Here is a 25,913-nt window from a genome sequence, read left to right as displayed (position 1 = left end):
TTGAAAAGGGAACAGATAATGAAAGTAGCCTATTGACATCGGGAACATATAATGAAAGTAGCCTGTTGAAAAGGGAACAGATAATGAAAGTAGCCTATTGACAAGGGAACAGATAATGAAAGTAGCCTATTGACATGGGAACAGATAATGAAAGTAGCCTATTGACAAGGGAACAGATAATGAAAGTAGCTTGTTGAAAAGGGAACAGATAATGAAAGTAGCCTATTGACAAGGGAACAGATAATGAAAGTAGCCTATTAAAAAGGGAACAGATAATGAAAGTAGCCTGTTGAAAAGGGAACAGATAATGAAAGTAGCCTATTGACAAGGGAACAGATAATGAAAGTAGCCTATTGACAAGGGAACAGATAATGAAAGTAGCCTATTGAAAAGGGAACAGATAATGAAAGTAGCCTATTGACAAGGGAACAGATATTGCAAGTAGCCTATTGAAAAGGGAACAGATAATGAAACTAGCCTATTGACAAGGGAACAGATAATGAAAGTAGCCTATTGAAAAGGGAACAGATAATGAAAGTAGCCTATTGACAAGGGAACAGATAATGAAAGTAGCCTATTGAAAAGGGAAAAGATAATGAAAGTAGCCTGTTGACAAGGGAACAGATAATGAAAGTAGTCTATTGAAAAGGGAACAGATAATGAAAGTAGCCTATTGAAAAGGGAACAGATAATGAAAGTAGCCTATTGAAAAAGAAACAGATAATAAACGTAGCCTGTTAAAAAGGGAAAAGATAATGAAAGTAGCCTATTGAAAAGGGAACAGATAATGAAAGTAGCCTGTTAAAAAGGGAAAAGATAATGAAAGTAGCCTATTGAAAAGGGAACAGATAATGAAAGTAGCCTATTGAAAAGGAAACAGATAATGAAAGTAGCCTGTTGAAAAGGGAACAGATAATGAAAGTAGCCTATTGACAAGGGAACAGATAATGAAAGTAGCCTATTGACAAGGGAACAGATAATGAAAGTTGCCTATTGAAAAGGGAACAGATAATGAAAGTAGCCTATTGACAAGGGAACAGATAATAAAAGTAGCCTGTTGAAAAGGGAACAGATAATGAAAGTAGCCTATTGAAAAGGGAACAGATAATGAAAGTAGCTTGTTAAAAAGGGAAAAGATAATGAAAGTAGCCTATTGAAAAGGGAACAGATAATGAAAGTAGCCTATTGACAAGGGAACAGATAATAAAAGTAGCCTGTTGAAAAGGGAACAGATAATGAAAGTAGCCTATTGAAAAGGGAACAGATAATGAAAGTAGCTTGTTAAAAAGGGAAAAGATAATGAAAGTAGCTTGTTAAAAAGGGAAAAGATAATGAAAGTAGCCTATTGAAAAGGGAACAGATAATGAAAGTAGCCTATTGACAAGGGAACAGATAATAAAAGTAGCCTGTTGAAAAGGGAACAGATAATGAAAGTAGCCTATTGAAAAGGGAACAGATAATGAAAGTAGCTTGTTAAAAAGGGAAAAGATAATGAAAGTAGCCTATTGAAAAGGGAACAGATAATGAAAGTAGCCTATTGAAAAGGGAACAGATAATGAAAGTAGCCTGTTGAAAACGGAACAGATAATGAAAGTAGCCTATTGACAAGGGAACAGATAATGAAAGTAGCCTATTGACAAGGGAACAGATAATGAAAGTTGCCTATTGAAAAGGGAACAGATAATGAAAGTAGCCTATTGACAAGGAAACAGATAATGAAAGTTGCCTATTGACAAGGGAACAGATAATGAAAGTATCCTATTAACAAGGGAACAGATAATGAAAGTAGCCTATTGAAAAGGGAACAGATAATGAAAGTAGCCTATTGACAAGGGAACAGATAATGAAAGTAGCCTATTGACAAGGGAACAGATAATGAAAGTAGCCTATTGACAAGAAAACAGATAATGAAAGTAGCTATTGACAAGGGAACAGATAATGAAAGTAACCTATTGACAATGGAACAGATAATGAAAGTAGCCTATTGACAAGAGAACAGATAATGAAAGTAGCCTATTGACAAGGGAACAGATTATGAAAGTAGCCTATTGAAAAGGGAACAGATAATGAAAGTAGCCTATTGACAAGGGAACAGATAATGAAAGTAGCCTGTTGAAAAGGGAACAGATAATGAAAGAAGCCTATTGACAAGGGAACAGATAATGAAAGTAGCCTATTGAAAAGGGAACAGATAATGAAAGTAGCCTATTGACATGGGAACAGATAATGAAAGTAGCCTATTGACAAGGGAACAGATAATGAAAGTAGCCTATTGACAAGGGAACAGATAATGAAAGTAGCCTATTGACAAGGGAACAGATAATGAAAGTAGCCTATTGAAAAGGGAACAGATAATGAAAGTAGCCTATTGACAAGGGAACAGATAATGAAAGTAGCCTGTTGAAAAGGGAACAGATAATGAAAGTAGCCTATTGACAAGGGAACAGATAATGAAAGTAACCTATTGACAATGGAACAGATAATGAAAGTAGCCTATTGACAAGGGAACAGATAATGAAAGTAGCCTATTGACAAGGGAACAGATAATGAAAGTAGCCTATTGAAAAGGGAACAGATAATGAAAGTAGCCTATTGACAAGGGAACAGATAATGAAAGTAGCCTGTTGAAAAGGGAACAGATAATGAAAGAAGCCTATTGACAAGGGAACAGATAATGAAAGTAGCCTATTGAAAAGGGAACAGATAATGAAAGTAGCCTATTGACATGGGAACAGATAATGAAAGTAGCCTATTGACAAGGGAACAGATAATGAAAGTAGCCTATTGACAAGGGAACAGATAATGAAAGTAGCCTATTGACAAGGGAACAGATAATGAAAGTAGCCTATTGAAAAGGGAACAGATAATGAAAGTAGCCTATTGACAAGGGAACAGATAATGAAAGTAACCTGTTGAAAAGGGAACAGATAATGAAAGTAGCCTATTGACAAGGGAACAGATAATGAAAGTAGCCTATTGACAAGGGAACAGATAATGAAAGTAGCCAATGGACAAGGGAACAGATAATGAAAGTAGCCTATTGAAAAAGGAACAGATAATGAAAGTAGCCTATTGACAAGGGAACAGATAATGAAAGTAGCCTATTGACAAGGGAACAGATAATGAAAGTAGCCTATTGAAAAGGGAACAGATAATGAAAGTAGCCTATTGACAAGGGAACAGATAATGAAAGTAGCCTATTGACAAGGGAACAGATAATGAAAGTAGCCTGTTGAAAAGGGAACAGATAATGAAAGTAGCCTGTTGAAAAGGGAACAGATAATGAAAGTAGCCTATTGAAAAGGGAACAGATAATGAAAGTAGCCTGTTGAAAAGGGAACAGATAATGAAAGTAGCCTATTGACAAGGGAACAGATAATGAAAGTAGCTTGTTGAAAAGGGAACAGATAATGAAAGTAGCCTGTTGAAAAGGGAACAGATAATGAAAGTAGCCTGTTGAAAAGGGAACAGATAACGAAAGTAGCCTATTGACAAGGGAACAGATAATGAAAGTCGCCTGTTGATAAGGGAACAGATAATGAAAGTAGCCTGTTGAAAAGGGAACAGATAATGAAAGTAGCCTGTGGAAAGGGAACAGATAATGAAAGTAGCCTATTGAAAAGTGAACAGATAATGAAAGTAGCCTGTTGAAAAGGGAACAGATAATGAAAGTAGCCTATTGAAAAGGGAACAGATAATGAAAGTAGCCTGTTGAAAAGGGAACAGATAACGAAAGTAGCCCATTGACAAGGGAACAGATAATGAAAGTAGCCTGTTGAAAAGGGAACAGATAATGAAAGTAGCCTGTTTAAAAGTGAACAGATAATGAAAGTAGCCTATTGACAAGGGAACAGATAATGAAAGTAGCCTGTTGAAAAGGGAACAGATAATGAAAGTAGCCTATTGACAAGGGAACAGATAATGAAAGTAGCCTATTGACAAGGGAACAGATAATGAAAGTAGCCTGTTGAAAAGGGAACATAATGAAAGTAGCCTGTTGAAAAGGGAACAGATAATGAAAGTAGCGTATTGACAAGGGAACAGATAATGAAAGTAGCCTGTTGAAAAGGGAACAGATAACGAAAGTAGCCTATTGACAAGGGAACATATAATGAAAGTAGCCTGTTGAAAAGGGAACAGATAATGAAAGTAGCCTATTGACAAGGGAACAGATAATGAAAGTAGCCTGTTGAAAAGGGAACAGATAATGAAAGTAGCCTATTGACAAGGGAACTCTTTGGATAAACCATAGACAACTTTGTGATCACCTTTCAGCACTATTATTTATAAAAGAGAAGTTATAAGTTCTTTCAAGTGTAGCACACAAAAAAAAAATCATTTAGTTGGCAACTATTTTGGTTACATTTGATTTATTCTTTACTAAGTACAAAATCACGAGGGCGGGGGGGAGTACAATTAAATTCAAAGTTTGATTTTATTTTTATCATTTTTCAGTATGGGGATCAAACCCACAACTTCTGCGTTATTAGAAAAATACTGTCTAGTATTTTCATTTCTGAACATTTCCATGTAATCAATAAATTCAAAACATTCCAAAAAAAAAAAAAAATGTCGACTTCTTGTGTTCTTCTTATCTCGGACCACTCTGTTCAATGTGCCATTGACCAACTTTCAACTTGTGGAGCTCCTTAGCCCAGGGAAACAGTGTAAGGCGCTCCTAGAAGTGACTGTATAAACTGTCTAAGAATTTTGTAATAAAAGCAAATTATGTTTTTTATTTAAAAATTATTCCCAATACTAACTACTACTTTTATTCCTATGCATAACCTTCTATGGTGTTTAAAAGTCAACTTCCTTCCCTTCAAAATAATCATGAATAAGAACAAATTCTGTGACGCTGTTGTGAAGTAAAAAGTACATATAAATGTATACACATAATACCACCTTGTCCCCGCTGATACTGGTTTACTTATGACAGTTGACGAGCATAGGGATTAAAACTTCCTTAAAATATTTGCGAAACATTATGACTTTAAAAACCAGCTTGCGCTTTCACTTTTTTGTTTCTGCCACCCAATCAGGACACAAGCCAAAATTTTACCTTCAGATTTGAAGATTATTACATTCTAGCTTAAACAGATTTTAAAAACTAAATGATAAGACACAGGAAATATCTTTACCCCTGAAACCGATTACACAATATATAAGGCTTAAGGCTGGCCCTTATTCGATCGCAGTGGGCCCCTCACTTTCATAAGATTCGGACTTTCATAGGACCCGCGCTAATTCAAGGTGTATAAATTATTAAATTAAACCACTATATAACTTAATACAGATTTCCCGCGCCCTCCTGTCGATTTACCAGGAGCTCCTGGAAATCTCCCGAAATCGCAAAATATACGAAAAAGTCCTTAAAATATACGGGAATATATACACAAAAAATTGTCATTTTGGGGTGTCATTCAATATGGAAAACGCCAATCTTACGCGCTGCGTAATTGTATAATCTGGTGAAAGAAGCTTCTCGCGCCTCAAACTAATGAAGAATTACTTTAGTTCAACAATTCTCAAAGATAGATTGAAACATTTGGTAATTCTCGCTATTGAGCATGATCTATGTAGGAAGCAGAATTATTATGATATACTCTATGACTTTGCTACACGCGAGGCTCGTAAAGTAATTCTGTATGTAGTAAAGAATTAATAAAATGCATAGACGAATTTACTTTCTAATACAATCTCTTAACTTTCGCTTATTATCCGTATCCCTACCCAAACTTGGCCCCGCGAAATCCGTTTCGCATAGGGCCCCACAATGGTTAAGTCCGGCCCTGCTATTTACATATATATATATATATAGTAGATAATTTAGATTAGTTCCTAGTCCAAACCTCCCGCAGGACAAAGGGGGTGGGGGTGGGAGCGGGCAGGGTTTGATAAATTTAAACGACAGTCTAGCGCGCAGCCAACCATCCGTAGTTTTAACACTACTCTTGCTTTCTCGTGGATATAAGAGAGTGATCTTTCCTTTATTTCTTCATTAAGCTTTTGAGGGAAGAAGAGTAGATATATTAGTAAATGTTTGTTTGTTTGTAAAATGTTTTACATGTTTCGGATGTTCCTTCAGAGTCGAAGATAGTTTACTTCCTAGTCCAAACTATGAAGAACTAATTAAAAGTCACACTATTAAGTCGAAGTACATTATTGTAAGACAATGATCATTCTATATCTATCTATAAAATCCTTTTAATTATCAATCCTCCCCCTACCCTAAAATAAAAGTGGACAGTGACGTTAGAGCCTCTGGAAATGTAAAACTATGTCGCAATTTTATCCGACTACGTCACACATTAACATTCTTGCCGTAAGATTGTCTCAACGCCACCACTTCCCCACCCCCATCATTTTTCCATAACTCTCCTGGGTCCTTCTGCTCGGCCAATGTCATGTGTCATCTGGTTCTCTGCGCGTGATATATTTGTGTGTATCTTCAACAATTCCAAGATGTCATGGGTTAAATATGATTCGCCCTGAAAGTAGAACTCTTCAAGAAGTGCATAGAAAACGTAAGAAGACACTCACACAGACAGACAAAAGAGATAAACAAATGACTGGTAAACAATTAATTAAAACATTGCTGAATGTGTAAGTTATCGAGGCTAACAATGTTTCCAGTGCTGACCTTAGCTCTCAATTTCTGTTTGAAACTGTTGAATGGTAAGGCAGAAGACAAAGTCAACTAATTGGAAGCTGTATAGTCTGCAGATAAAGTCAACTAATTGGAAGCTGTATAGTCTGCAGACAAAGTCAACTAATTGGAAGCTGTATAGTCTGCAGATAAAGTCAACTAATTGGAAGCTGTATAGTCTGAAGATAAAGTCAACTAATTGGAAGCTGTATAGTCTGCAGATAAAGTCAACTAATTGGAAGCTGTATAGTCTGCAGATAAAGTCAACTAATTGGAAGCTGTATAGTCTGAAGATAAAGTCAACTAATTGGAAGCTGTATAGTCTGAAGATAAAGTCAACTAATTGGAAGCTGTATAGTCTGCAGATAAAGGGCGAGTTCGATATTTAGGAGTGCTAAGGGGCGATTTAAACAAACAAATAAGTAACGCAACCAGGTGAACTATATATAGATCTATATACATCTCACAAATGTAGGGTTCTAACACGATTTGTAATTACAAATATTTTCAAACATTCAAGCAACGGCATAATAGCGGGCAGTCATTTTAGTGGTGGGGGAGGAGAAAGGGTGTTTCGGTGTACTCGCCTCCATTTTAAGTAAGTAATCTTGTCACAGCACTTTATTTCATGCAATTCATGTGTTTAAGATCTTACTATTTTACTTTTTGTCACATCACTTTATTTCATGCAATTCATGTGTTTAAGATCTTACTATTTTACATTTTGTCACATCACTTTATTTCATGCAATTCATGTGTTTAAAATCCTACTATTTTACATTTTGTCACAGCAATTTATTTCATACAATTCATGTGTTTAAAATCCTACTATTTTAAATCTTGTCACAGCAATTTTTTTCATGCTATTCATGTGTTTAAAATCTTACTATTTTACATCTTGTCACAGCAATTTATTTCATGCAATGTATGTGTTTAAAATCTTACAATTTTACATCTTGTCAAAGCAATTTATTTCATACAATGCATGTGTTTAAAATCTTACAATTTTACATCTTGTCAAAGCAATTTATTTCATGCAATGTATGTGTTTAAAATCTTACAATTTTACATCTTGTCAAAGCAATTTATTTCATGCAATGTATGTGTTTAAAATCTTACAATTTTACATCTTGTCAAAGCAATTTATTTCATACAATGCATGTGTTTAAAATCATACAATTTTACTCTTACTTGTGCACGACAGTAATATCTATCTATCTATCTATCTATCTATCTATCTATCTATCTATCTATCTATCTATCTATCTATCTATCTATCTATCTATCTATCTATCTATCTATCTATCTATCTATCTATCTATCTATCCGACAGTCTACTTATCAATCTGTCTGTTTATTATATTATTTATATATATATTTATATAATATTATTTATATCATTAAATCTAAAGGTTACACGCCGCACCACAAGGCCAAGACCTTATAAAAAATTTATGCAAACTTTTTTTATTTTGAGCATAATTGCATTATTGCATTAAAAAGTCTACTGCGTTGTGGCCTGGAAATGAAACAGTAAACATGAAAATGATGTCAACCAACATCTTGACATCACGAAACATCCATCAAATGGCATCATTCTACTTTAAGGTAACATTAATCTTGGGATATGAAAAACCAAAATGAGGCTAGGACACGCCCTATGCGTAAAAAGAAAACAAGCTTCAGGGCGCAGGTATAAAAAGGGTTAAAATCTGGCCCCACAAATTTTTTCCAGCTTTACGCTAATTTGAAAATATTCAAGGTCACCAGCACTTGTAAGTACATTTTTGTTTCTCTTTTATTTCTTTCGGAACAGGCCTATGAATGTTTTTTTTTTCAATTAGTTTTGTTCTAGGTTTACGAATTATTATTGTCAATAATGAACACCTAAAATAGAACTATATCTACAGAACATATAATCAATGGGTTGTGCACAATACATACACAGCCAGGAGGCAGAGAATGTAGATCCGGAATATTTGTTTTGTGTATTAAGGATAATCTTTTTATGAGCAAGGCGGATTGATAAGGGGTGTGTGTGTTCTGGATCCGCTAGTATGTTAAACAAATATTCATACAAAAGATCAAATGCTTAATTCTTGATCTCAGCGTGCTATGGGTTTTGTTAAGTGAAAACTATACAATTATGTTTCTTTTGTCTGGTGATAATGAAGTTCATCTAAATTGTAATTTCTTTCACAAAACCTTTAACAAACTAGTCTGCACAGGCTTAATAGCGTAATGTACAGTTTTTCAGTTTCATCCAAAATATATCATTCTACCAAATCATACTATTTTTGTATCCTATGAAATTTGTAATGTTGCATTCCAACTAAATGGATTTTGAGGGGGAAAAAGTTTGTTTTTTTTGTTGTGTAATAAAATAGATTGTGGAAAATGTTTTTTTAAAATAATAAATAAAATATGGGAACCTAGGCTTGGAGATTAAGCGTTTATGGAGATTATCTAAAACAACAATATACCCCATTGTCATATCAGCCGAGGGGATAATAACAACTGACCTCACCTTCAAGGCCCTTAACATTCCTAGGAACATTCTCGTTGTCTGTAAGAGCGCGGTACTGCTGCAGACCTGCCACATCATCAGAAAATTCCTCGGTGAAAACTGTTAACTGTTTCCCTTTAACGAAACTCGACCCTGGCTGCGCCAGTGAATGAATACTCGTTCTTTTCTAATATAATAATAATAATCTTTATTTTGCAAGAAGAATGGTGCATTCTACATAACACTACAATATTAAAGTAAACAATTTCTATGATAACACACAAACTACTAGATCTAGATATACATTATTTTTTGCTTCAAACTTTTAGTTCTGGACTATGTTCTCGATTTTTTTTCAGCCTTTATCCTGTTAATGTACAAATTAAAAAAAACAAACAAACAAAAAAAAAAACAACATAAAAATAGTTTTTTCAAAAAGACAAAACCTCCTTTATACAAATTATAGAGCGATTTCTTTCCACTTTAGCCAATGAAGGTTAGATTAAAAAACAATGGAACCATAGACTTATATATTATATCTAGACTGGAAACCGGAAATTTATTCTTATCCGCGACTGATCGATTCACAGACCAATACATATATAGATTTTTATGTACGTAAACTCTTTTTTCAGGCTCTAAGGGGAGTCGCCCCAATCTTTTTTGTCTTAGAAAAGTAATGATCTTTAGTTGTCAAAGTTTAGAAATAATGCAAAATCATTTCTCGGATATTCACGCAACTATATGAAACTAAGCCATTTCCTGTTTGTTTTCATTGAGGTAATGTTTCAAAAATCCTAGATGGAAATAATTAATGTTGATTTAAATCATCTTATGTACATTTCAATAGATTGATTACTTAGATCTTTCTAGATTATGTATCTAAAAATCGCAAAATAATAATTATGAGACGAGAGTACTCTTATTTTTGATGTTCAATTACTAGATCTAGTGCGCCACTTTTAGATCTAAAAAAAAAAATAGAAGAAAAAAAGAACTACTTTAGAATAGATACAGGGGCGTAACTAGGGATTTGGGGGCCCGGGGGGATTGACCTCTTTGGGGGCCCCTTGCATTTTGACATTCGACATATGTCATGAGATAATGTACGCAAAAATATATAAGCCCCAAATCAAATTGGTTCAGTATATCAGTAAACTTAACAAAAAGTAATCATCAAGACTCTTTTAATGAATAATACCGTTGTTTATTAGTTAAATAATGCACAAGTGACAAATCTAAATTGATATCGCTTCACGTCGTGCATTCTGTGCAGCAAAGACATCTATAACATCAACTACATCGATACTTTCTAGTATTTGTGACTTCACTGACATTAAAGCCATGATAAGCCTTTCTTGCGTCATTGTGCTCCTGAGATAGCTTTTGATGAGCTTGAGCTTTGAGAATGATCTCTCACATGACGTAATGTCGTAATGGAAGTGGCCTGAGTTAGCGGTATTCGGAGGAGGTTGCAAAGTCTGAGCACAAGTAATTCCCATATGAAGCCTGTTTCCTCAATATGTCTATTGGTGATTGTATTACTGTTTGTTGATGAAAAGTGCTCGTGCATCAATGACATCATTGAAAAAGCTATTTTCCATTTATTTCATCATACAAACAGGAAAAGTAGCACAGTTTGTCACAAGCGTGTCTTCTAACAGGTGTCTTGGTTCAAGAAGAAACCTAAAGGTATCCATTTTCTTTCCAGCCTTTGGAATCTGCCCTTCATCTCCATATGAAATCTGTCCAGCACTTCTGTCACAACACGTTTGAATTGCAGTTGTGTTGACAGTCCTACATTAGAACTCAACTTCCCATCAAGTCTTTTCTTTCATATGGTTGTTTTGATTACAGGGAATCCATAGTATTCACTACTTTCTTTTGCTTTTTCGATGGATTGGGTTTTTGTCAGTTTCTCATCATTTTGCAGAAAGCATGGAAGGGTACTAATTTCTTTAGCAGATTCCCGTATATGCAGTCCAGACTTTTGTAGTTTCTTCCGAACTATATTAATTGGGCGCAGGAGCTTTGACCAGAATTCCAGATAGGCAAAAAATTCTTAATCTTCCACTGCATGAAGAAGATTCTGTGCTAATATTATATGGCATTACGTCATTGTTGATTGTTTATGTTTTGTGCGAAAGCAAAAGGATTCAGGGTATACAAAAGTGGGAAAGATCCATATCTCGTTATGCTCGAGTATAGAAATACTCCGATAAGTGGACTGCCGGATTCACCATCACAACTGCTGACGAGTAGAAGACTCAGGGAATCATTCCAACTGATCACAAACTATTGAAACCATTGGTAGCTGAAAATGCAGAGACATTACTCAACGAACGACAGATGAAAAGCTAAGTGAAATACGATGCAAAAGCAAGACTACCTAAAGATTATTCTGTCGGAGAGTTCGTCTAGATCAAACATGGCAGAAAGAAGTTGTCATAAAAACATTCAGCACCCAGATCTTACATCATAAAGACAAACAATGGAAAAACATACAGAAGAAATCAACGCTTTTTAAATAAGAGTTTCGATGAAGACATCTCTGGGTACTATGATACCGATGAGGACAATGAACTGCAAACTGTTGCAACAAACGAAACAGACAGTTATAGACCAACGTCTAGAGAACTTGTTCAGTCAAGACAACCAGAAGTGGACGAATTGTTAAAGTTCCTAGTAGACAGTGCCGGTCGCAGTGGGCGCCGCGCTTTCATAGGACCCGCACTAATTCCAAGTGTACATTATTAAATTAAACAATTATAACGTATATAAAATAACAGGGTTTTCGCGACCTCCTGATTTTTCAGGGCCTCCAGGAAATCTCATAAAAAGGCAAAATATACGATAAAGTCCTGAACTTTTTTTGAATTTATTCAAATCTCCTAAAGAATAGACGAAATTGACGTTTTGGGGTGCCAATAAATAAAAAGTGGCATTGCGAGCTTTCATTTGATAAAAATTTATTGCAAAGACGAAAGTAGGCCTATTTTCTAATTTAAAAAAAATAATTTTGACATTATGCTTATCCCTACCCAGACTAGGCCCCGCGCGATCCGTTTCGCATAGGGCCCCGCAAATGCTAGGGCCGGCCCTGCTAGTAGATATCACTATTAAGAACTTTAAAAGGAAGGGTGTGATAATAACTTCAATAGGAAGGATGTATTAATATTATATGATATTACGTCATTATTTTTTGTTTATGTTTTGTGCGAAAGCAAAAGGACTAGATCATAAGATGTAAATAAAAAGAGAGAGTTTCCATTGGATTGAGGAAAGATGAATAAAGGGGTAATAACTCGAGTGTGAAGTTTAATTCTGAAATTATAGACGCCAAACCCGAAAAATGGACAATTTTAGCATTGTTAAGAATAACTTTTAGTTATACTCGATTCTGTAAATTTTGCTTCAAGGTTAATTAGTGTAGCCATATAATACTCGCCATTTAGATCTATTATTAGTAAAGGTAACAAGATACCTGGAATTCGCTGTATATCATGCAGTTTTATTCGTGGCAACAAATTATAAAACAAAGTCCACAATATATCCACAAAAACTGATCTCTGCGGCAAAAATATTTTTAAAATATCTAGGTTTAGTATTTGTGATAAATTTAATCCATAAATGTTGATTAAAAAAAGACACCCGTTGACACTATTTGTCAATCAAATATATTAATTTATGTATTTACAAATAAATTTCGGACATACATTTGGGGGCCCCCCCTAGGTGGGGGCCCGGGGGGATTTTAAAATTCTCCCCCCCATCCCCCCCCTAGTTACGCCACTGAATAGATATATATGCATCATAGGCGTAGCCAGGATTTTGTTTGGGGGGGGGGATTCTCCTCCCCCCACCAATATAATATATATATATATATATATATATATATATATATATAATCATGTCATGTTCCAAAAGTCACTCAATAAAATCTACGTAGTCTTAAAGATCATCGTGAATAGACACCTCCTTAACGCGGTAGACAACTTCAGATATCTGGGAAGCACAATATCAAACAACGCATCGCTTTTTAAGGGAAGTTGATAACCGCCAGGCCAGGCCACTAGTGTTTTTGGACGTGTCCAAGCGATAGTGTGACTGAATAAATCGATCCGCCTTCCAACAAATATCAGTGTCTACCAAGCAATGGTTCTCTCAACTCTTCTATATGGATCTGAGACATGGGTGCTATACAGATGACAACTAAGACTTCTTAAACACTTTCAATTAAGACGCTTGCGCTCCATTATGGACATACTGTGGCTAGTCCGCACTACCAACAGCGATTTTCTTGCGAATGGCGATATGGAAAGTATAGAGGGACTTTTTATAATCCGACAGTTACGCTGGACAGTGTACGTATCCCGTATCGGGGACGAACGTAGCGTAGGCCAAAGGGCAGTATTTATTTTGGTGAGCTGAAAGGTGGTTGGCGTCGTAGTATTCACAAAGTCCGCTGGAAACACATTTGAGACCAACAGAAAATCCACTGCCGAGGACAGACGTTGACGGCCAAATCGACCGACCACAAGCAATGTTGTTGTCAGTGTTGTCTGTGGAAAATATGTAGCTCGCAGGTAGGGCTGTGTATTCACGTGGAATATAGTACTTCTCATTAATCTTCGGACTCTAAGACAAGCCTTGTATATATAGCTGATATAAGTATGTATAAGTATTTAAACCTAGCCTAGGTATTTCAACTATGTGTAATGTGTAGCTATTGAAGTCGTCTTCTTTGTATTTTGCAAACTAAATCTTTCACATCTCTTCGTATAGATCTATTTAAACAATAAACTAAAGGATTAATTGCTGCATTCGAATATGTAATCCACATGAGCCCCAGTACTAGTTCATCAGGCACAGACATCTTTGTTAGATATTTAATACCTGAAAACATTCCCAACGGTAACCAGCAGACAACAGATGAGACTATAATACAGCCAATATGGCGGTAAGCTTTCATGTTTTTATTTACCGCCTTTTTCAAGTCTATATTTGACGACTGATTTTCACGTTGTCTTGTTGTAAAACCATGTCTTTCGGTTACTGGATCTCCTACAGATGATAAACAAGTTTCTGTTCCGGGTAGAACAGAATCAACAACACTGTTTGGTTGTGTTTCACTGATAATTGTCCCTGTTGAAACTCTACTGAGGCTGTTGTCGATGGCATGATTAGTTATTGTTGGCTCATCAGAGGCTTTATAGTTCAAGGTTCGCTTATGAAAGTTTCGGACTTCAAGCAGAATGCGAACATATAAAAATGTGATGAGAAAGATAGGGAGAAGAAACATGACGACGAAGATGAAGATGAAAATACCTGTAGAGTCCGTGTACAGACAGATCTCTTCAATGTCCTTACGTGCATTGGAATAATTAACAATGGAATAAATTGAGTCTATGATTCCAGGGACACCCCATGACAGCGCCACAATGACGGAGGCATGACGTGACGTCAGGAGCCGGTAGCTTAACGGATGACACACTGCCAGGTATCTGTCCACTGCCATGGTCAACATGTGAGCCAAAGTCAATGCGCAGATAAAGTTGTGCATGAAATTTTGCAACCAGAGCATGGGGAGTCCCAGTGTCCAAAGCTCGCGGTTTGAGGTCCTGATGATTAATAATGGCATGAGAGTGATCCCAAGCAGAATCTCCACCACCAAAAATGACGTCATGGTGCACTTTGAGATCATGTTCTCATTGACTAATCTGTTGTTACTCTTAGAGATAGACTTAACAAGGGAAATAAATATAATACAATTAGAAATGACTGTAAACACGGTTATAATTGTCGCCACAGCGTTAATAATAACAATTGCTGAAGTCGTAATGATTGGAGTCGCGTCGATTGGATTGAAACAATCCGATAAATTCATTGTTATCAGATAGAACACTTTTAATTTAAATAAATGACTCCGAAATTTTACTTGTCAAGAATAACAACAGATTTCATTTTTTAATCCGATTACCTTCAATACCAGATGAGAGAAAATATCGGTTTGAAACAAAAGATGAATGCGATGAATGAAATATAGGTCCTCACTTTTTAATACCCACGATCTAATTGCTGTTGAACTCAGATAAAGTGGATTTAGCCAGGACAAACATTTCAAATCGAGTGTTGGACTTGCCTGAATCGATATGTTTATCATCGGAAGCCATTAATGTTTGCTTTATTGGTGGGGATTCTTTCCAATGTAATGGACTGTTTGTATATTGAAATAGTATTGTCAATTTTAAGTAATTCTTGGATATCACCGACCTTGTGCTCAGGTCTGCATAGGGAGAAGAAGAATCTAGAATCTAGATAGTAAAAAAAATAAATAAATGGCATTGAGCCAAAGCAGTGATTCTCAACTTGTATCAGGGTGCCGCCCCAAAAACAAACAAAAAATGCCCCCCCCCTCCCTTTTTTTCTTTTAGCCATCTGGGGTCATGAGTAGCGAAGTAAGCTCCATCAGTCGGGTCCGAAAGGGTTTTAAAAGTGCAATGATAAGAAAAGACACTTTGAGGCATAATTATATGACAATTTTCCAGTTTTTCGTGGCATCTATATACAATATGTATAGAATCCAAATTTACCTTTAGAATGTTTATAAAAACTAGTCCTCGTAGTTTTTTTCTAAGCAAAAAAGTATTTCGCAGATGATTTAAAAAGTGTATTGTCTACAAAACAGCCGGCTCTTCCTCCAGTCGGCAATGGAGTCTGTGAGAACGATGTACTCCGACACGCCAGGCATTTGTCTGCCTTCTGAGGAGAAATGAACTCTCCCAGAGTCTACTGCGCATTTTTTTTTGTTTTCATAGTAAGAAGAGTTCATGTCAAAAAACAAAATATAAAAATACTTTAAAAAATAAAGCGCAATATCTCTCAATACTGCACGGTTAAACTCCTTTTTTATATAAAAAACAATTAATTAATTACCACTAATTTATAACCGATTGCTTATTTTCTTTTAATGATTCATTCCTTGTCATCGACTATGTATAACTGCAAAATTTCAACTTGATCCGATGTTGGCAAGTGGTAGAAAAAAACGTGTACAAGCTTTGTACCAGACAGGCCAAGTGAGTGGTTTACTGTCACTGGCAAGATCTAAAGCCTCCTCCCACCTGGTGTCCACTGCTATGAGGTCCTCCATGAAGGCGTGTCGCCAAGTAATACGAGGACGTCCATATTTGAGCTTTCCTCGTATTGGCCTCCATGTCATCGCAACTCTTGGTATGCGTAGTTCATTTTATCGGAGAACATGTCCCACAAAACTCATGGGACGCTCTGTCACAACCTCACTAAGTATTCGACTCCCAGTTCGGCAAAGGATTTCCTTGTTTGGGACACGATCTATATTACTGACTCCCAAAATCCGTCTCAGCCATTTTTGTTGAGCCACATTTAGTCTTTTCTCAATTTTGACAGATGACTTCCACGTCTCACATGCATATGTTGCTGTTGGGATGACGATTGTGTTGAGAAGGTGTATTTTTGTCTCTAGTCCAATGGCTTGGCTAGTCCAAATAGGCCGCAGCCTTTGGAAAATGCTCCCTGCCTTTCCTATTCGGTTATAGTGGTTCAACAGCCAATATGCATGTCGAATAAAATCTGATTAAAAAAGATGAAGCTATGGCCAATACTATTATGCGAGGGTCATTTGATGTACATATTGCGCATGTGCGTCTGTAATTGGTATGATCGACGTAAGATCCTCTTTGTATTCAATAAGTAGTCTTGTCTAGGAACTTTGTTTTTTGTTACGCAAAAAGTCGTTAAGATGAGAATTTCCGTAAGGATCAATAAAGCAGTCTTAGTCTTAGTCTTAGTCTTACGAGAGTTTGGAGAAAGTTGACAATATTGACAAAGACAATGAAAGTCGAGAAGAAAGTCTTCTTCAAAAAGCTTTGAGTCGATATTGTTGGAGACAACTCTGTCGAAACATGTTTAAAGATATTACTTAGAAGATGAAACATTATCTCTCACTCAAAATATTTAAATGTGTCATTTGACTAGGTTACTTTTCAAACCTTGATTTATAAGTATTATTAAACTTTTTTTTTTTGTCCCTTGCCCCCAGTTAGAGAAACGCTGTGCAAAATGATTGTCAGATTAGCCCTAGATCAGTGTTTCCCAAACTTTGTCAGATTAGCCCTAGATAAGTGTTTCCCAAACTTTGTCAGATTAGCCCTAGATCAGTGTTTCCCAAACTTTGTCAGATTAGCCCTAGATCAGTGTTTCCCAAGCTTTGTCAGATTAGCCCTAGATCAGTGTTTCCCAAACATTATCAGATTAGCCCTAGATCAGTGTTTCCAAAACATTATCAGATTAGCTCTAGATCAGTGTTTCCCAAACATTGTCAGATTAGCCCTAGATTAGTGTTTCCTAAACATTGTCAGATTAGCTCTAGATCAGTGTTTCCCAAACATTGTCAGATTAGCCCTAGATCAGTGTTTCCCAAACATTATCAGATTAGCCCTAGATCAGTGTTTCCTAAACATTGTCAGATTAGCCCTAGATCAGTGTTTCCCAAACATTATCAGATTAGCCCTAGATCAGTGTTTCCAAACATTGTCAGATTAGCCCTAGATCAGTGTTTCCCAAACATTGTCAGATTAGCCCTAGATCAGTGTTTCCCAAACTTTGTCAGATTAGCCATAGATCAGTGTTTCCCAAAGATTGTCAGATTAGCCATAGATCAGTGTTTCCCAAACTTTGTCAGATTAGCCATAGATCAGTGTTTCCCAAAGATTGTCAGATTAACCCTAGATCAGTGTTTCCCAAACATTGTCAGATTAGCCCTAGATCAGTGTTTCCCAAACTTTGTTAGATTAGCCCTAGATCAGTGTTTCCCAAACATTTTCTCTAACGAACACTTCACACATTCTGAGGGTTGAGAGGGACACTTTTGTTGATTTGTTAGAGAGATTTATTTCCGCGGTGGCCTACTAGTTTATTTTTGCAGTAGTTCGAGGAACACTAGGGTTCCGCGAAGCACTGTTTGGGAAACACTGTCCTAGATAAAGAACGATGGAAGGTCACAAACGAAAAACTTTTAAAGACTTTTTAGCTGTACATTATCATATTTTCCTTTCCTATTCATTTTATAAAGCGTTTTTTTTTAAAGAGTAAATGTGGCTCTTATTTCATGGTGTTGTAATCATTGCGAGTAGACGATAAGGGACGACTTAAAAAAAACAACTCTGTTTCACTGTTCTCATTATGAGTATGTGTCAGTGTGTGTATGTGTTTATATGTGAGGAGAGAGAGAGAGAGAGAGAGAGAGAGAGAGAGAGAGAGAGAGAAATGGAGAGAAAAAGAGAGATTAACGAATAAAGAGGAGTTAAAAAATAAAGCAATGAAGGTATTTTAATCCTTGTGTTACGAATGAGGGGGTTCAAGTCAAATGTGTGCGTAAAAAGCGCCTATAATGCTGACACACTAGATGTCTCACATAGCCATTGGAAAGATTCATAGCTTTGACTTATAATAACAATAACAAGAGGGGGGGGGGGAGTCCAAAGATGAAGGAGGAGTGCAGTATGTCACTTGGCTACTAGCTATGATGTAGATATCTCTCCACATCCAGCGCCGAAACTTATCTGCCTGCCTGTGGTCGGTTTTGTCACAATATTACTCATTTTTAGCGGCCCCCGAAAGAAGAAAAGACGCTATTAGTTTTGTGTTGAATGTCTGTCCGTCCGTCCGTCCCGTTAAGATCTTGTAAACTAGTAAAGATAGTAAAAATCCGACATCATAATATTTTAGACCATTCAAAGTTCTCATGCAACGACTACTTTTTTTTCTGAAAGCGAAAAATCAAATTTTTAAAATCACTTATGCAAGCAATTTTTTCATAAAAATACACCACAAGTATTCACTATTAATAGTAACAAACACTTGAGGCTCTTTAGTAGGGGAGATAATTATTTACCATATTTTAAACACATTTATGCAAATGGTTTTAGATTTTTTGTCAAAAAATATTTAAAAAAAAATGTATTACTAAGTTAAATAAGTTCTGTCAAACTAACTACTACATTTACACACACACAAAGAAGGCGTAGAGTTATCAACTAAAGGACATTTTTTTTACGGAAATGTTTTTTTTTCCTTGAGGATTTGAATAAGAGATTGACCCTTTACAAAACAATTAGATCAATTTGATATTCATTATAAGACATTAGTTAGGCCAGGTCCGCACTTCTTCCCACATTCACTTTTACCTATCCTTTGGTCTGCTGGACCGCTGGGGCGCAAAATCTGTCAACCTTCTTTCTCCATTCTTCTCTGTTATTTTTCTTTGATAGAATTTCATTCTGATGTTCTTTCTGAAAATATTGAAACCTGCCTTTTTACCTGCCTGGGTGGACCACTTCGGGGGCCGATAATGAGTTTGTGTTTCCACACAAACTGTCTTTGTAACCTCATTTTATTTTACCTTTAACATCAGGATGTTGTGTACATTTCAATGAGTAGTCCTAGCCAACTCGAATGCAATACGAACATCTGCCTTCAAATCAAATTTGTTTCGTTTCTCAGCTTTTTCTTTTGCACTGAAGCGAACTAAAAGAAATGCTAAAAAAAAAAAACCGTCAGGAAATCACAAGAAATGTCCATTTACAAGATAGTGCTAACATTCAAGCATCGAATTTTTCTGTAAAGCTGCTAGATTCTATTTATAACTCAACAAGTTTTCTATATTTCATTTCTTACCCCTACCCCCACTGAAAAAAGAAAGCTTCAACGATGCCCTGTTTGCTGTTCTAAGCAGTAGATAGTATTTCTTTCATAGAAATTTATTGAATAGGGTTTGTTGCACAAGTCCGTTTCGTTTCTTTGATTAAAAAGTATTGGGCCGGAAGTCGCTTTTTTCCTTATATATCTTTGCATTTTTCAGTTCTCTCTTTAAATTAAACTGACATTATTATGCTGTAATTTTAAGTGTGACTGATAGAGAAAAAAATTCTGCACAAAAATACGGGTAGTTGAGATCAAACCCGATAGAGGCTATAAAAAAAAAGACCTGAAACTAGCGCGTAAAACTCCACATTTACAGTACTTTATTTGATGAGTATTTTACCCAAGATCTGTGTTGTTTCTTTAGGACTAGCTTATTTCAAGTACCCGCATTTTCCGATACACAATTTCATACACAAAATAATTGTTGAAAAAAATTGTAGTGATTTTAAACTTTAAATGAAAATTAAAAAGGTGTTACTCTAATCAATTTTGAATATTATTTTGTTATGAATGTCACTGTCTATTTTGTGTCTGTTCTAGTTTCTTAAATTTTTCTTGTGTAAAGGGGTCGTTTTTCTCCTGATTGGTATACCTGATTTCTCCAAGCAGCCTTTGTAAAATATTGGTCCTAAATAATGCTATGTTCATAAGCGAAAAATCACATGGCTGCATTATGATGAATGTACGTGTTAGTTCAATATATTTTATATTACTAGGTAATTGAAAATAACTGTATAAATAGACGTAAGTTTCATTTTTTTCTGTAAGACAAAGTCATATGGCAAATTTTTGTTTATATCCTAATTCTAAAAAGGAATAATAATAGAATTATACAGTAAAAATAATCACTAAGTTTTTTAAAAATAGTTTTGAAAGTCTAACTGATAAGATTACAAAGAGAGTTTGTGTTTTTGCAGATGTACACAAGCTACACTATGAGTCAGTCCATCTCTTCTAATTGTTTAGAAATGAGTGTAAAAATGTAGGCTTCGAAATTTTTAGCCTGAATTTATGAAGTTACAAGCTTCAAACAATTCTTCCATAAAACTTTGTATTTAAAAATAAATGTATCCAATGCTCGAAATCCTGCTTGTATACTTAGGCCCTATTTAAATCGATCCGGTATCAATGTATTAAGTAGCAATAACCCCGCAAAAAAAATTAAATGAAAGAAGATTGAGATATAAATATATTTTTGTGACGGTACGCACCGGTACGGGGTACCGCACCTTTTTTCAATGTCGGGAAAAATGATTACTTTTCTTGTATTTGTTAATTGTTAATTTATTATTAGTTGAAAGTTAGGCAATCTATCACTGAGTACAGGCACTTATTTTTTTTATTTTTACAAAAAAGAAAGCACTTTATATACTTTCAGCCGACATGCCGTATTATTAACAACAGATATATGTGAACTTCTCAATCATCTAGAGTCTTAGACAGTCATTATTTTAGACTAGATTTAAGTAGAGTCTAGACCTAGATCTAGTAGGCCTATTATTATAAAAAAAAAATTAAAATAATCAGTCATTATAGACATCATTCGCAATTTTATTATTAGGTCTAGGCATTGAAAAGTAAATCTATTAATAAACTATAATAGATCTAAGTCTAAGTACTAACTTATTAAATAATAAGTATTGTATAGATCTAGATTGACTAGATTATAGATAGATCTATAGATAGATCTCTAGTCTAGTAGACCAAGTATAGAGTATAGTAAACGTATTACAGTATTATTAAATCTATGTCCTATGTCTATATCTAATAATTAAAAAACTTTAGTCTTTATTAATATCTAGACATTTTTCTAATAAAAACTGACTATAGGCATAGTATAGGCTAGACTCGGCAATCTAGTCTCAAGATAGAATCTATACTATTACTAGATCTATTCGATTTTTATATATAGATCTAGACTAGAATTAGATTATAGATCTAAATATACTAATGGAGAGATGATATGAGGTGTTAGCTGTTAGCTAATAGCGTTGCACAAGAAACAAACTTGGGTTTTTCTAAACTCTAATACTTGGTATGTAATAGTAAAACAGCACCTACCTAAATAAATCGTAACTAGCAATCAAAAACCTATATTTATTGTAGTTTATATAGGTCTGTGGTTGTATTTTATATATCCTTCGTAACTTTTTCTATAGAGAAATGACTTTTGTAATTTCTTTTACTGAAAATTGGGCTATTCGCGTCTGACACATATATAATTTTTATGTTCAGCAACAAACCCTATTGTATTATTTCCAGGTTTCCTGTGTAGCTTCCTCTCCAGATACAAACCAAACTTTTTCAGTGGGGAGGGGTGGAAATCGCATCTGAAATTTTGGTTTTAGGTTCAGTATGGGGGAGCGACACACAAGTCTTTACAACTGTCTCACTCAGTAGGATAGTTTCTATGGTAGTTCTTGTCATTACTCTAAGACACACACAAGTCTCGACAACTGTCTCACTCAGTAGGATAGTTTCTATGGTAGTTCTTGTCATTACTCTAAGACACACAAGTCTCGACAACTGTCTCACTCTGTAGGATAGTTTCTATGGTAGTTCTTGTCATTACTCTAAGACACACAAGTCTCTACAACTGTCTCACTCTGTTGGATAGTTTCTATGGTAGTTCTTGTCATTACTCTAAGACACACAAGTCTCTACAACTGTCTCACTCTGTAGGATAGTTTCTATGGTAGTTCTTGTCATTACTCTAAGACACACACAAGTCTCGACAACTGTCTCACTCTGTAGGATAGTTTGTATGGTAGTTCTTGTCGTTACTCTAAGACACACACAAGTCTCTACAACTGTCTCACTCTGTAGGATAGTTTCTATGGTAGTTCTTGTCATTACTCTAAGACACACACAAGTCTCGACAACTGTCTCACTCTGTAGGATAGTTTGTATGGTAGTTCTTGTCATTACTCTAAGACACACACAAGTCTCTACAACTGTCTCACTCTGTTGGATAGTTTCTATGGTAGTTCTTGTCATTACTCTAAGACACACAAGTCTCTACAACTGTCTCGCTCTGTAGGATAGTTTGTATGGTAGTTCTTGTCATTACTCTAAGACACACACAAGTCTCTACAACTGTCTCACTCTGTAGGATAGTTTCTATGGTAGTTCTTGTCATTACTCTAAGACACACAAGTCTCTACAACTGTCTCACTCTGTAGGATAGTTTCTATGGTAGTACTTGTCATTACTCTAAGACACACACATTTCTCTACAACTGTCTCACTCTGTTGGATAGTTTCTATGGTAGTTCTTGTCATTACTCTAAGACACACACAAGTCTCTACAACTGTCTCACTCTGTTGGATAGTTTCTATGGTAGTTCTTGTCATTACTCTAAGACACTGAAGAAACAATGTAAAACCACTATGTTGTACAAAACTTTAATGAAATCAATACAACAAGAGAACCATTGTATGTTTGAACCCCAATACTGAGCTCACATCAAATAGATGAAGTCCAACTGTTAGTATGAAATGAACTAAAGAGAACCCAAATGAGCCTCAACACAAAGTTCGCGTTTCCTTTTTATCGAACTATGTATATTCTAGAGATTTCCTAACACAGGATGTGACGTCACAAGCTGTTCATTCAGCAACGAATGGTCTGGATGCAGCAGTGCTAGGACGTTGACTTAATATCATTCCAGTTGCTTTTTGGTCATGAACAGGATTCAAGGTTCAGTCACCAAGGCACACCTACACGTGAAAGTGATGCTTCTAATAAATAATAGAACAAGAAAATAATTTTTAAAAGATAATTCTTCCTTTATGAATTTTTAAAAGATCGATTTAAGAAAAAAAGGAAAATTATTTTTACCCCGCCCCAATTCAGCTCCCCCCCCCCTCGGAAAAAATCCTTAGTTATTAAGAGCAAAGAATCGCTCTTACAAACGTTGGTCAGCTGTACAAAGAAGGCAATGTTTCATTACAAAAAAAAGATTTTTTTGTTATATGTTTGTTTTTACCGATAAAGAATTTGCAAGCTGAATAGAGGAATTGTAAAAATACAAATAAAATTAATAAAAACTGAGCAAAACCATATCACTTTAATTTTACTTGCATGCATATAGCGACTGTAATCATTTAAGGATACCCATACCTTAACACTTTCTTAAACTTCAGTCAAAGTTAATGCCAAATAAGTTTCAGACTCGATTTTAATTATTTCTTTGTATTTAAAAGCTGGAGATTGTGAGAAAAAGAACGAGAGAGACAGAGAAATGGCAAAAAAAGTGTGTGTGGGCAAGAGAGAGAGAGAAAGAAAGAGAAAAAGAGAATGAGTTATAGTTTTAATGTCTTAAAAAATAACACTTTCTTTTGTCAGGTGAAATATCTCCACAGAATGTTTCTCAAAGTCTGCATTGCTCTCACTCTGGCTGTGGCTATAGCAAACGTCGTCCACGACACTCCTGATGGCAGAAGCCACGGCCAAGGTCAAGGTCTTGGACGCGGAGAAGATCGCCGTCCACCAGGTCAAGACAAAGTGCGTGACAACGAAGGTGAAAGAAGAGGTCATGGTCGAGGTGGTGCTCGTGGCCAGGCTGCAGGTCAGGCTAACCCTGCACTAGCTAGTGCCTCCTCAAACGGCAGCTCATCTTTACCTTTGGGAGCTACCGGAAGTGCAAGTAATGACACAGCACCAGTTTCATCTGTTTCTTCTTCTGGAAGTAATTCCACAGCTCCAGTCGCATCTGTTTCTTCTTCTGGAAGTAATTCCACAGCTCCAGTCGCATCTGTTTCTTCTTCAGGAGGTAATTCCACAGCTCCTGTCGCATCTGTTTTGCCTGCTGGAGGTAATGCCACAGAGCCCGTCGCACCTGTTTTGCCTGCTGCAGGGAACTCCACAGGGTCATCTGGACCAGCTCCTCCAGCACCTTAAAACGCCTCACGGCATTAAAACAAGTAGGAGCAGTCATCCATAAACAAGACAGTTGAGAAAGTCGCATTCGGAAACAAAGTCCACTCATAATCCATGCAAATAATCAAATCGCCTTTCTTTCAGAACTTCTTGCCTTTCACTATTCTTTTCCTGAAAGTATAGACTTTGTGCAAATATTTGAGAAGCATAGTCTTTAGATTGCAATATAGTAATCAAATTGATTAGTTATCAAACAAAAATTCTAGTTTAAACTATAAATCATCAACATTTATTGGTTATGCTTTTTCATCTTCTTTGTCTCATGGTTGGCTAGTGATCATTAGATCATAAACACAGAAATGGTATCAAAATAATTTAACATTTTTTTAAAGCAATGTTTAATGTCACTGTAAACTTGTAAATATATTACCATTAAGCCTAACTGACATTTAATGTGTAAATGTGTGTGTGTGTGTTCCTGTGTTATGTCATGTGTTCTATTTTGTATTATGTGTTCTGTTTTCTACTATAGAAGACTTCATGAATGACAAGCATGATTCATCTTAGCAGTGTTTGTTTTTGCTTCAGTTGTAGTTGACTGGTTAGACTTACAATTCATAATGATATGCCTTGTAGGACTAATCGTTTCTTATATTGGATTATTTGTTATTAAAACGTTTTATTGAATTCTAAATCGTTCAATTCGTTCTCTGTAGCCATTATCATTACTTGAATATGTGTGTTACCTAATAGCAGAGTTGAAACAATAACTTGAAGCTGTAGTACTACGAACCTTTTCGAAGGTTTCAGCTATAGGCAGAGACCTCAAAGTGCCTCGAAACGAGGGTGCTTGAGCTAATAGATTATTTGGGAGCTCCATCGCTCGAAGAGACTTAGAGGTAAAGTGAAGAACTACATAAGTCCCTAAAAGAGCTTTAATTCTTTTCACTCAAAAAGGGACAGGCTTAAAAGAAGCATAAATTAACTCAAATCCCCTCCCCCCACTGGTCGCTTCTCTTGTGCACGTATACAATGAGGAGGGATGGATTCCACGTGCTATGGATTAAATGTGTGTATGTAGCGCCTCTTCCAATTTGTTCTTCCCCACTTAGCTCTTCACTTAACTATTCATTT

The 25,913-nt window shown here is 35.7% G+C and overlaps 2 protein-coding genes across 2 annotated transcripts; one reads left to right on the top strand and one right to left on the bottom strand.

The window, feature by feature from the left end:
• Nucleotides 1–8,301: 8,301 nt before the first annotated feature.
• On the top strand, nt 8,302–25,466 carry LOC106077054 (autotransporter adhesin BpaC-like). The gene is made up of 2 exons (XM_056006621.1): nt 8,302–8,424; nt 24,246–25,466. Exon 2 carries the CDS (start codon nt 24,264–24,266, stop codon nt 24,798–24,800), a length of 537 nt encoding a protein of 178 aa, XP_055862596.1. The 5' UTR covers nt 8,302–8,424; nt 24,246–24,263; the 3' UTR covers nt 24,801–25,466.
• Nucleotides 13,107–14,841, bottom strand: LOC106078912 (5-hydroxytryptamine receptor 1D-like). Its single transcript, XM_056006817.1, has 2 exons — nt 14,140–14,841; nt 13,107–13,160 (listed from the first exon to the last, which is right to left on the bottom strand). Exons 1-2 carry the CDS (start codon nt 14,839–14,841, stop codon nt 13,107–13,109), a joined length of 756 nt encoding a protein of 251 aa, XP_055862792.1.
• Nucleotides 25,467–25,913: the final 447 nt, after the last annotated feature.

The sequence above is a fragment of the Biomphalaria glabrata genome, chromosome 12 (assembly GCF_947242115.1).
Source record: "Biomphalaria glabrata chromosome 12, xgBioGlab47.1, whole genome shotgun sequence".
In the NCBI taxonomy this organism is placed as follows: domain Eukaryota; kingdom Metazoa; phylum Mollusca; class Gastropoda; family Planorbidae; genus Biomphalaria; species Biomphalaria glabrata.
The sequence above is the reverse complement of the archived record's forward strand: the minus strand, read 5'-3'. Positions and strand labels throughout refer to the sequence as shown.

What these genes read in the sequence shown, in the direction of transcription:
- LOC106077054 (XM_056006621.1), top strand. Translation starts at nt 24,264, where the DNA reads ATGTTTCTCAAAGTCTGCATTGCTCTCACTCTGGCTGTGGCTATAGCA.
- LOC106078912 (XM_056006817.1), bottom strand. Translation starts at nt 14,841, where the DNA reads ATGACGTCATTTTTGGTGGTGGAGATTCTGCTTGGGATCACTCTCATG. An exon ending in ATATAGACTTGAAAAAGGCG is followed by an intron (nt 13,161 to 14,139) that starts GTAAATAAAAAC and finishes TGTGCTTCCCAG; the next exon opens with ATATCTGAAGTTGTCTACCG.